This window comes from Lissotriton vulgaris, chromosome 7 (assembly GCF_964263255.1).
Source record: "Lissotriton vulgaris chromosome 7, aLisVul1.2, whole genome shotgun sequence".
In the NCBI taxonomy this organism is placed as follows: domain Eukaryota; kingdom Metazoa; phylum Chordata; class Amphibia; order Caudata; family Salamandridae; genus Lissotriton; species Lissotriton vulgaris.
In genome coordinates, this window is record NC_141695.1 from 32,026,061 (window position 1) to 32,038,521 (window position 12,461).

The 12,461-nt window shown below is 46.3% G+C and overlaps 1 protein-coding gene across 2 annotated transcripts in view; it reads left to right on the forward strand.

The window, feature by feature from the left end:
* KEL (Kell metallo-endopeptidase (Kell blood group)) overlaps nt 1-12,461 on the forward strand; it is a 554,418-nt gene that overhangs the window by 511,105 nt on the left and 30,852 nt on the right. For both annotated transcript variants that reach the window (XM_086929702.1, XM_086929703.1), the window contains exon 17: nt 9,498-9,593. In XM_086929702.1, coding sequence (XP_086785828.1) covers nt 9,498-9,593 — 96 coding nt within the window. The remainder of the gene's footprint in view (nt 1-9,497; nt 9,594-12,461) is intronic.

Consider the following 12,461-nt stretch of genomic DNA (forward strand, 5'->3'; position numbering starts at 1 on the left):
TTTTCAAGGAGACCATAGAAATGGATGCCTCCTAGAACAGCAGCTTCACGGCATTCCATGAAGACCATAGAAATGCATGAAGAAGAGACTTTCTGGAACAGGAGCTTCAAAGCATTCCATTGAGACCATAGAGTCTTCTGTGGAAATGGATGGCTCCTAGAACAGCAGATTCCGAGCATTCCATGGAGACCATAGAGTCGTCTGTGGAAATGGATGCTTCCTATAACAGCAGCTTCCCAGCATTCCATGGAGACCATAGAAATGGATGCCTCCTAGAACAGCAGCTTCCCGGCATTCCATGGAGACCATAGAGCCTTCTGTAGAAATGGATGCCTCCTAGAGCAGTAGCGTCCCAGCATTCCATGGACACCATAGAAATGGATGCCTCCTAGAACAGCAGCTTCCCGGCATTCCATGGATACCATAGAGTGTTCTGTGGAAATGGATGCCTCCTAGAACAGCAGATTCCCAGCATTCCATGGAGACCATAGAGTCTTCTGTAGAAATGGATGCCTCCTAGAACAGCAGCTTCCCAGCATTCCATGGAGTTAATAGAAATGGATGTCTCCTAGAACAGTAGCTTCCCGGCATTCCATGGAGACCATATAAATAGATGCCTCCTAGAACAGCAGCTTCCCAGCATTCCATGGAGACCATAGAAATGGATGCCTCCTAGAACAGCAGCTTCATGGCATTCCATGGAGACCATAGAAATGGATGCCTCCTAGAACAGCAGATTCCCAGCATTCCATGGAGACCGCAGAAACGGATGCCTCCTGGAACTGTAGCTTCCCAGCATTCCATGGAGATCATAGAAATGGATGTCTCCTTCATCAACAGCTTCCCAGCATTTTCAAGGAGACCATAGAAATGGATGCCTCCTAGAACAGCAGCTTCACGGCATTCCATGAAGACCATAGAAATGCATGAAGAAGAGACTTTCTGGAACAGGAGCTTCAAAGCATTCCATTGAGACAATAGAGTCTTCTGTGGAAATGGATGGCTCCTAGAACAGCAGATTCCGAGCATTCCATGGAGACCATAGAGTCGTCTGTGGAAATGGATGCTTCCTATAACAGCAGCTTCCCAGCATTCCATGGAGACCATAGAAATGGATGCCTCCTAGAACAGCAGCTTCCCGGCATTCCATGGAGACCATAGAGCCTTCTGTAGAAATGGATGCCTCCTAGAGCAGTAGCGTCCCAGCATTCCATGGAGACCATAGAAATGGATGCCTCCTAGAACAGCAGCTTCCCGGCATTCCATGGATACCATAGAGTGTTCTGTGGAAATGGATGCCTCCTAGAACAGCAGATTCCCAGCATTCCATGGAGACCATAGAGTCTTCTGTAGAAATGGATGCCTCCTAGAACAGCAGCTTCCCAGCATTCCATGGAGTTTATAGAAATGGATGTCTCCTAGAACAGTAGCTTCCCGGCATTCCATGGAGACCATATAAATAGATGCCTCCTAGAACAGCAGCTTCCCAGCATTCCATGGAGACCATAGAAATGGATGCCTCCTAGAACAGCAGCTTCCCAGCATTCCATGGATACCATAGAAATGGATCCTCCTAGAACAGCAGCTTCCCAGCATTCCATGGAGACCATAGAAATGGATGCCTCCTAGAACAGCAGATTCCCAGCATTCCATGGAGACCGTAGAAACGGATGCCTCCTAGAACTGTAGCTTCCCAGCATTCCATGGAGGTCATAAAATGGATGTCTCCTTCATCAACAGCTTCCCAGCATTTCATGGAGACCATAGAAATGGATGCCTCCTAGAACAGCAGCTTCACGGCATTCCATGGAGACCATAGAAATGGATGCCTCCTAGAACAGCAGATTCCCAGCATTCCATGGAGACCGCAGAAACAGATGCCTCCTGGAACTGTAGCTTCCCAGCATTCCATGGAGATCATAGAAATGGATGTCTCCTTCATCAACAGCTTCCCAGCATTTTCAAGGAGACCATAGAAATGGATGCCTCCTAGAACAGCAGCTTCACGGCATTCCATGAAGACCATAGAAATGCATGCCTCCTAGAACAGCAGCTTCCCGGCATTCCATGGAGACCATAGAAATAGATGCCTCCTTGAACAGTAGCTTCCCAGCATTCCATGGAGACCATAGAAATGGATGCCTCCCACAACAACAGTTTCCCAGCATTCCATGGAGACCATAGAAATGGATGCCTCCTAGAACAGCAGCTTCCCGGCATTCCATGGATACCGTAGAGTGTTCTGTGGAAATGGATGCCTCCTAGAACAGCAGCTTCCCATCATTCAATGGAGACCATAGAGTCTTCTGCTGAAATGGATGCCTCCTAGAGCAGCAACTTCCCAGGATTCCATGGAGACCATAGAAATAGATGCCTCCTAGAACAGCACCTTCCCGGCATTCCATGGAGTCCATAGAAATGGATGCCTCCTAGAACAGCAGCTTCCCGGCATTCCATGGATACCATAGAGTGTTCTGTGGAAATGGATGCCTCCTAGAACAGCAGATTCCCAGCATTCCATGGAGACCATAGAGTCTTCTGTAGAAATGGATGCCTCCTAGAACAGCAGCTTCCCAGCATTCCATGGAGTTTATAGAAATGGATGTCTCCTAGAACAGTAGCTTCCCGGCATTCCATGGAGACCATATAAATAGATGCCTCCTAGAACAGCAGCTTCCCAGCATTCCATGGAGACCATAGAAATGGATGCCTCCTAGAACAGCAGCTTCCCAGCATTCCATGGATACCATAGAAATGGATCCTCCTAGAACAGCAGCTTCCCAGCATTCCATGGAGACCATAGAAATGGATGCCTCCTAGAACAGCAGATTCCCAGCATTCCATGGAGACCGTAGAAACGGATGCCTCCTAGAACTGTAGCTTCCCAGCATTCCATGGAGATCATAAAATGGATGTCTCCTTCATCAACAGCTTCCCAGCATTTCATGGAGACCATAGAAATGGATGCCTCCTAGAACAGCAGCTTCACGGCATTCCATGGAGACCATAGAAATGGATGCCTCCTAGAACAGCAGATTCCCAGCATTCCATGGAGACCGCAGAAACGGATGCCTCCTGGAACTGTAGCTTCCCAGCATTCCATGGAGATCATAGAAATGGATGTCTCCTTCATCAACAGCTTCCCAGCATTTTCAAGGAGACCATAGAAATGGATGCCTCCTAGAACAGCAGCTTCACGGCATTCCATGAAGACCATAGAAATGCATGCCTCCTAGAACAGCAGCTTCCCGGCATTCCATGGAGACCATAGAAATAGATGCCTCCTTGAACAGTAGCTTCCCAGCATTCCATGGAGACCATAGAAATGGATGCCTCCTACAACAACAATTTCCCAGCATTCCATGGAGACCATAGAAATGGATGCCTCCTAGAACAGCAGCTTCCCGGCATTCCATGGATACCGTAGAGTGTTCTGTGGAAATGGATGCCTCCTAGAACAGCAGCTTCCCATCATTCAATGGAGACCATAGAGTCTTCTGCTGAAATGGATGCCTCCTAGAGCAGCAACTTCCCAGGATTCCATGGAGACCATAGAAATAGATGCCTCCTAGAACAGCACCTTCCCGGCATTCCATGGAGTCCATAGAAATGGATGCCTCCTAGAACAGCAGCTTCCCGGCATTCCATGGATACCATAGAGTGTTCTGTGGAAATGGATGCCTCCTAGAACAGCAGATTCCCAGCATTCCATGGAGACCATAGAGTCTTCTGTAGAAATGGATGCCTCCTAGAACAGCAGCTTCCCAGCATTCCATGGAGTTTATAGAAATGGATGTCTCCTAGAACAGTAGCTTCCCGGCATTCCATGGAGACCATATAAATAGATGCCTCCTAGAACAGCAGCTTCCCAGCATTCCATGGAGACCATAGAAATGGATGCCTCCTAGAACAGCAGCTTCCCAGCATTCCATGGATACCATAGAAATGGATCCTCCTAGAACAGCAGCTTCCCAGCATTCCATGGAGACCATAGAAATGGATGCCTCCTAGAACAGCAGATTCCCAGCATTCCATGGAGACCGTAGAAACGGATGCCTCCTAGAACTGTAGCTTCCCAGCATTCCATGGAGATCATAAAATGGATGTCTCCTTCATCAACAGCTTCCCAGCATTTCATGGAGACCATAGAAATGGATGCCTCCTAGAACAGCAGCTTCACGGCATTCCATGGAGCCCATAGAAATGGATGCCTCCTAGAACAGCAGATTCCCAGCATTCCATGGAGACCGCAGAAACGGATGCCTCCTGGAACTGTAGCTTCCCAGCATTCCATGGAGATCATAGAAATGGATGTCTCCTTCATCAACAGCTTCCCAGCATTTTCAAGGAGACCATAGAAATGGATGCCTCCTAGAACAGCAGCTTCACGGCATTCCATGAAGACCATAGAAATGCATGCCTCCTAGAACAGCAGCTTCCCGGCATTCCATGGAGACCATAGAAATAGATGCCTCCTTGAACATTAGCTTCCCAGCATTCCATGGAGACCATAGAAATGGATGCCTCCTACAACAACAGTTTCCCAGCATTCCATGGAGACCATAGAAATGGATGCCTCCTAGAACAGCAGCTTCCCGGCATTCCATGGATACCGTAGAGTGTTCTGTGGAAATGGATGCCTCCTAGAACAGCAGCTTCCCATCATTCAATGGAGACCATAGAGTCTTCTGCTGAAATTGATGCCTCCTAGAGCAGCAACTTCCCAGGATTCCATGGAGACCATAGAAATAGATGCCTCCTAGAACAGCAGCTTCCCGGCATTCCATGGAGTCCATAGAAATGGATGCCTCCTAGAACAGCAGCTTCACGGCATTCCATGAAGACCATAGAGTCTTCTGTTGAAATGGATGATTCCTAGAACAGCAGCTTCCTACCATTCCATGGAGACCATAGAAATGGATGCCTCTTAGAACAGCAGCTTCCCAGCATTCCATGGAGACCATAGAAATAGATGCCTCCTACAACAACAGTTTCCCAGGATTCCATGGAGACCATAGAAATAGATGCCTCCTAGAACAGCAGCTTCCCAGCATTCCATGGAGACCATAGAAATTGATGCCTTCTAGAACAGCAGCTTCCCAGCATTCCATGGAGACCATAGAGTCTTCTCCTGAAATGGATGCCTCCTAGAGCAGCAACTTCCCAGGATTCCATGGAGACCATAGAAATAGATGCCTCCTAGAACAGCAGCTTCCCGGCATTCCATGGAGTCCATAGAAATGGATGCCTCCTAGAACAGCAGATTCCCAGCATTCCATGGAGACCGTAGAGTCTTCTGTAGAAATGGATGCCTCCTAGAGCAGCAGCTTCCCAGCATTCCATGGGGACCATAGAAATGGATGCCTCCTAGAACAGTAGCTTCACCGCATTCCATGGGGACGATAGAAATTGATGCTTCCTAGAACAACAGATTCCCAGCATTCCATGGAGACCATTGAGTCTTCTGTAGAAATGGATGCCTCCTAGAACAGCAGCTTCCCGGCATTCCATGGAGACCATAGAGTCTTCTGTAGACATAGATGCCTCCAAGAACAGCAGCTTCCCAGCATTCCATGGAGACCAAAGAGTCTTCTGTAGTATGGGATGCCTCCTATAACAGCAGCTTCCCAGCATTCCATGGAGACCATAGAGTCTTCTGTAGAAATGGATGCCTCCTAGAACAGCAGCTTCCCAGCATTCCATGGAGACCATAGAGTCTTCTGTAGAAATGGATGCCTCCTAGAACAGCAGCTTCCCAGCATTCCATGGAGACCATAGAGTCTTCTGTAGAAATGGATGCCTCCTAGAGCAGCAGCGTCCCAGCATTACCTGGAGACCATAGAGTCTTCTGTAGAAATGGATGCCTCCTAGAACAGCAGCTTCCCGGCATTCCATGGAGACCATAGAGTCTTCTGTAGAAATGGATGCCTCCTAGAGCAGCAGCGTCCCAGCATTACTTGGAGACCATAGAAATGGATGTCTTCTAGATCAGCAGCTTCCCAGCATTCCATGGAGACCATAGAAATGGATGCCTCCTAGAACAGCAGCTTCCCAGCATTCCATGGAGACAATAGAAATGGATGCCTCCTAGAGCAGCAGCTTCCCAGCATTCCTTGGAGATCATAGAGTCTTCTGTAGAAATTGATGCCTCCTAGAACAGCAGATTCCCAACATTCCAGGGAGACTATATGGACTACCGTTGAATCATATACAAACACCAGCATGGTACTTTCTTTAACAGGATCTTGGCGACTACGGGGGCTATAGAGACTGAATTAAAATTAAATTCAGTCATGTGCACACTGTTTTTAAATCCCGGAGACGCCACGCATTGACTGCAGATCATGGAGACCGCACCCAAACCCCATTCCTACCAACACAGATCCCCATCAGGACATTATCTCCAAGAGTTTCAGATTAAATCTTGAACTCGGCCACAAGACATACTACATTCACTCATAGAAGTCCTCTAGTCCAAAGGGAGCTAAAATCAGAAGAGAGCCTGAACACACATTAATCGATTGTTCATTGGTTATCTTTTCCCTCAAGAAGTTTAGATTTAATAATGTGGAATACCCAATGATCCAAGAGGGTCAAGGGGATTCTCTATTTCACAATGAGGGTTCACTCTCTTACCTGTAAGGAACATTAAAACTAACATTAATGAAGATGGACCGACCAATGTCCAGGCTAGGTGTGAAGAACTTTACCAGAATTTAGTTAGCTTGGACTTCACCTATATAACACCTTACACTTAGAATTTTTAACGTGTAAGTTCTCCGTCCAGTTCCCCGCTGTATTTAATTAGATGCTGTGTTTAGGTGTACTGTGCTTTTTAGTGTAGTGCTTAGAATCTTTAGCTATACAAGTACTCACAAATAAAAATAACTAAGAAAATAACCCAACACATGAAAACCCTTCCCATATCACCTGGAATCCACCGCAGTTCATCTCTCACCACCTACTCCACATGCTGGTCTAAGCAGCCAGCAGTGGGATTTCTCTTTTAACCCCCTCACTTTGAATTTCTTTCTAAATGTCTCAGTATTCGTCGAACTGGCCATGTCCCTTGCCCTGATACTGAAAGAGGTTTTTACTTGTATTTATTTATTTTGGAATTACTAATGTGCAACACCACAAGCTCATTCACCTCTCGCTTCAAAGCGCTATAGACTCTAGCTTGTAAGCTTGCACCTTGGACATGCTCTCTTTGGAAGTGAACTTGTTTACTTCTTATATCACATTGTAGTGAAGGTTGTAAAGCATAACATGGCCTTTTAACTCACTGAAATACCCAATGTACAGTCAGCTTGGGGATCTATTCCAAAACAATTCCCTGAAAGGATGGCAAAAGTTTGTAACACCATTATCTTAGAACATGATACCAATGCAGTGACAACCAATAATAATAAGACAGTCCTTTCAAATCAACTGTGTATTGGGTATTCAGTGAAATTCAATATACAAACCCCACAATGGTATTACAGAGAAAAACATGGAGCAAAACAGTACATTTTCCACCAAGTCAGCGATAATTATAAAGTTTGCAATAAAACAATCTTGATGTAGCCGTTGATGCTTTGAGTAAATTTCCTTTCTGAGGCCAGTTCCCACTGTCATATGTCTCTTGGAATATTTGTGGTGAAAATATCTGAACTTTATCCACTTAAACAATATTAGAAATCATCAAATGTACTCTCTAGAAATGTTTATCTCATTGTGAGTATTATCCTGTGAAATATCACTAAAGGTCCACTGTTCCTCCTTCTTCAACTCTGTAAAAATATTCCCAAACATAGACCAAAAGTGAACTCAAATCCAAATCATACAAAGACATTTCTAGTTTCCTGGTATGTATTCTGATCCTACCCAATCCATAGGCAAATTACTTTGGGCCCAATTCACAGAACTAACTTAAGACAGCATCCTAAACTTACTACTTTTGGTATTCACAGAAGTTGGGATTCTGTCTTAAGTCTGTCTGAAGACAAAATACTAACTTCTGTGAATAACCAAAGTAGTAAGTTTAGGATTTTGTCTTAAGTTAGTTCTGTGAATCAGCCCCAATGTATTTCCAATGGAAACGTCTGTGTTTTCAAAATGCAACACAGCACATCATTAAGCCGGCTAATATTTATTAATGCTTAAATGTTGTCCAAAATTATAAACGGACGATGAAGCGAGACAACCCACTCTTCAGTGATACCTATGTCTCTGAGTGTTTGTGAGCCTTCTTCTTAAACCCCCCAAAAAGCCTGTAGATCAAAACAAGGACCTGGGTGTGACAATGGACACTGTCAAGTAAAAACAAAAACAGGGGTGAAGGCAAGCAGCCTTATTACATCAGTTCTTTTATGATGGGTCACTTGCCAATTTGACCAGGAAGTTGCGGAACATTGATGTTCCGTATTGAGATGTAGTTTTTCAAAACAGAATAATCACACACTTTAAATCAACCTTGACTTGGCAGCACCCCTGTACACCGTGCGTCCGTCTTTGATGCCGAAGCTCCCCAGTATGATCTGTTCCAGCATCCAGGCTCTAGCTTCTGTTCACTAATGTTGTATTCCAGAGGTTGACCAAATTCCAAAATCATTCCAAATCTCTTCCCACTAGCTTCACACAATGGTGAGAGCTGAGTGATCGCCTGCCCACACAAGACAGAGCTGAGTGGCCCCTCCTTACAAGCCTGACCTGCCCCTCCTTATACGCCTGGCCTGCCCTCCTTACAAGCCTGACCTGCCCCTCCTTACAAGCCTGACCTGCCCCTCCTTACAAGCCTGGCCTGCCCCCTCCTTACAAGCCCGACCTGTCCCCTCCTCACAAGCCTGGCCTGTCCCCTCCTCACAAGCCTGGCCTGTCCCCTCCTTACAAGCCTGACCTGTCCCCTCCTCACAATCCTGACCTGTCCCCTCCTCACAAGCCTGGCCTGCCCCCTCCTTACAAGCCTGACCTGTCCCCTCCTCACAAGCCTGGCCTGCCCCCTCCTTACAAGCCTGACCTGTCCCCTCCTCACAAGCCTGGCCTGTCCCCTCCTTACAAGCCTGACATGCCCCTCCTTACAAGCCTGACCTGTCCCTTCCTTACAAGCCTGGCCGGTCCCCTCCTTACAAGCCTGGCCTGCCCCCTCCTTATACAGCTGGCCTACCCCCTCCTTACAAGCCTGACCAGCCCCTCCCTACAAGCCTGACCTGTCCCATCCTTACAATCCTGACCTGTCCCCTCCTTACAAGCCTGACCTGTCCCCTCCTCACAAACCTGGCCTACCGCACATGTCATACACACACTTTTCACTTATGAAACAACAGGAACTATTGGCTTTACCAGTGCTTGATTATTATGTGGATATCCTGGAAATCTTCCAGGAATGACTAGTCTGATTCATGTTAATTTATACCACATGTCCTTGATTCAATGACCGTACTATTGCCTTACTTTCTTCCACTTCATCTGCTGAACATGTTTCATCTTCCCCCCACCCCTTTACTCCCCTGCAGGCCTATGAGAACTGGCTGAGGAAACAGAAGCAGGAAACAGACTTACCTCGGATTGGTTTCTCTCACAGTCAGCTGTTTTACGCCAGCTTCGCTCAGGTAACCAACAGCTGCTCCATCTGCTGTGTCTGCCTTCTTTTACCTTGGTATGTTTTACTTGTTGTAATCTTTAGGCAATATCTGTACCTTACTAGAGGTAGCATCCTTGACAAGGGCCATGAGGTCCGGTTTGAAGATCATTAACTTCCCTTTAGTCAATGAGGCCTTCTCGACCCGCTTGAGGGGTGTGCGTTGTCATGACGATAAGTTGCATCAGGGTTCAGAGTTGTGTGGTTACTTGTTACACACAGAGTTTGTAGTGTCCTGAGTGTTGCCATTTCCTGTGTGTCTGGAATGTTGAGAGGGAATGATGGAATAGAATGTTGGTGTGTGGACTGGAGTGGGAGGTAGGGACTTCAGCAGGAAGGGTGAGGCTCTGTCAGGACTTACCTGCTGTTGCTGTAACCTAAGGGCTCAACAGATATTTAGAACTAAGGGCCGGATAGACTAACGTTAGAAATACTGACCTCCTAATTGTGATTATCTCTGAAATATATTTCGGGAATTGGTATTCCAAATGAATGAAATATTTTATTCCCAAATAGCGAATCCTAGTGGGTCACAAATCGACCTACCTAATGAATATTAATAATGAGGTGGGTCTAAATTTGCGACCCCTTAGGAATCAACGGCATCACAAGGCTGGTGGGTTGCTGAGATCAATAGATCATCATGTCTCTGATTGCCTTTTAATAAAGCAATTTTGTTTTTAAAAATGCAAATGTGTTTAAAAAGAATATAAATTTACTTTGAAGTTTCATTTTTTACGAGCTGGCAGTGTTCTGTGAGTCCACAGCTTGGCTCTCTTAAAAGATAGTTTTTCAACATTATTGTTAGATTTAGGGGTCTCTAGTTGGCAGAGGTAGGAACCTTTGACTAAATAGAGACCCTTGCGTCTAGTCAGAGTAAGGGGCTACAATCCTAAAATAACCCCTGCTCACCCCCTTGGTAGCTTGGCACGAGCCGGCAGGCTTATCTCAGAGGCAGTGTGTAAAGCATTTGTGAATATTCACAGTAATACAGTGAAAACACTACAGATGGACACCATACAGGTCATATTATAAAAATAAGTATTTTTAAATAGACTTAACACAGACCAAATGACAAAAATCCACAATACTGTACTCCAGATATGCTTAAAAATAGGCTGTTCACTTAAAATCAGTCTCTAGCAACAGATAACTCCAACGTGAGTTATCACAACGTCGTGACAGGAGAAATCCCAAAGTACGGTGCCGACCGCGAGGTGCGCGGCGTCGGTCCAGAAGTCAAACAAACCCCCAAAGTACAGTACCTTGGAAAATTAATGAAAAACAAAGACAGCTCACGGCATTGGCGAGGTGCGGCTTTGTTGGCGCTGCGTGGCATCGGTTCCTTAGGACCCCTGGGGAGGTGTAGACTCGGTTCCTTACTGCAGCGCAGGGGAGGTGAGACACTGGTTCCTCACTGCGTCGGGGAGGTGACATCATGATGGCGCCGAAACCACGGTTACTTACGATGTCATGTTGTCGATGGATTTTCGGCCACCCATGTCGAGGATTGGCTCCGTGATGTCAATGTCAGCTTTGGAGTTGATGCGGCCCAACAGCCGGCGTCGGGACCACGGCACAAGTCAGAGCAGCGCTCACGTCTTCGGGCAGAATACAGCGTCGTCCGCTGGCGTCGATGTGGCACGGCGGTCTATGTTGCAAGTTGGAGCAGCGCTCACGGATTCGGTGCAGCAGACGGCATCACTCGCAGGCGTCGGTGTTGCAATTTCCTTCTACAGCAGCTAAAACGGCAGTTCTGGATGCAGGCAAGCAGAAGTGGTGAAGTCTGGTATCCCTAAGACTTCAGGCAGGAGGCAAGCTCAAGTTCAAGCCCTTGGAGATCTTCTTCAAGACGATGAAAGCACACTCAGTCCTTTTTCTCTTTTCTTTGGCAATGAAGCAACCACTGCAGGCCAACCCCAACAACACGCAGCATTGGGGTAGTCTCCTCCTTCAGTTTCCTGGTTCTTCTCCTCAGCAAAGGTTCGTCTTGATTCACAGAAGTGATCTAAAGTTCAGGGGTCTGGGTCCCCCTTTTTATATATACACAACAAGCAATGAGAGGAGGGTCTGAGGGCAAGTTTAACGACCGACCAGGTACATGCCCCAAACACAATATTATAACAACAATTTGTACCTGGGAGTCATACAGTGTCAGTCAATCAAATGGATCACAAAACCAATACTACGCAGACAACACCCGTGAGAACACCGTGCATGCTGGTTTATGCAGGCCAAGTCAAGGCTCAAGAGCATATGGAGAAAATAGTTCCCATCAGAAGCCACACTGTACCGCCCTCTTTCTCATCATTTGGGTTCTCCTTACCCAGGAGACAAAACGGCCGGTCTGATGTTACCGTGACCGATAAATGTGACAAGTGGGTGGTATGTATTGTGCAAAGAAATTAAGGTGGCTACTGAAAAAAGCAGTGTATAGTGGTAGGAGTGAGAAGGTGAGGGGTTTTAATAAAATTAGGTGAATCGGGTAGAAAAACAAATTTTATTAGTATCTCCCAATCCCTAAGATTAAAAAGCAAGTGCAAGTGCGGGTTTGAAATAATAACCGTACTTGATGGTGGTCAGACCACTTGCACTTGCTTTTTAATCTTAGGGATTGGGAGATACTAATAAAATTTGTTTTTCTACCCGATTCACCTAATTTTATTAAAACCCCTCACCTTCTCACTCCTACCACTATACACTGCTTTTTTCAGTAGCCACCTTAATTTCTTTGCACAATACATACCACCCACTTGTCACATTTATCGGTCACGGTAACATCAGACCGGCCGTTTTGTCTCCTGGGTAAGGAGAACCCAAATGATGAGAAAGAGGGCGG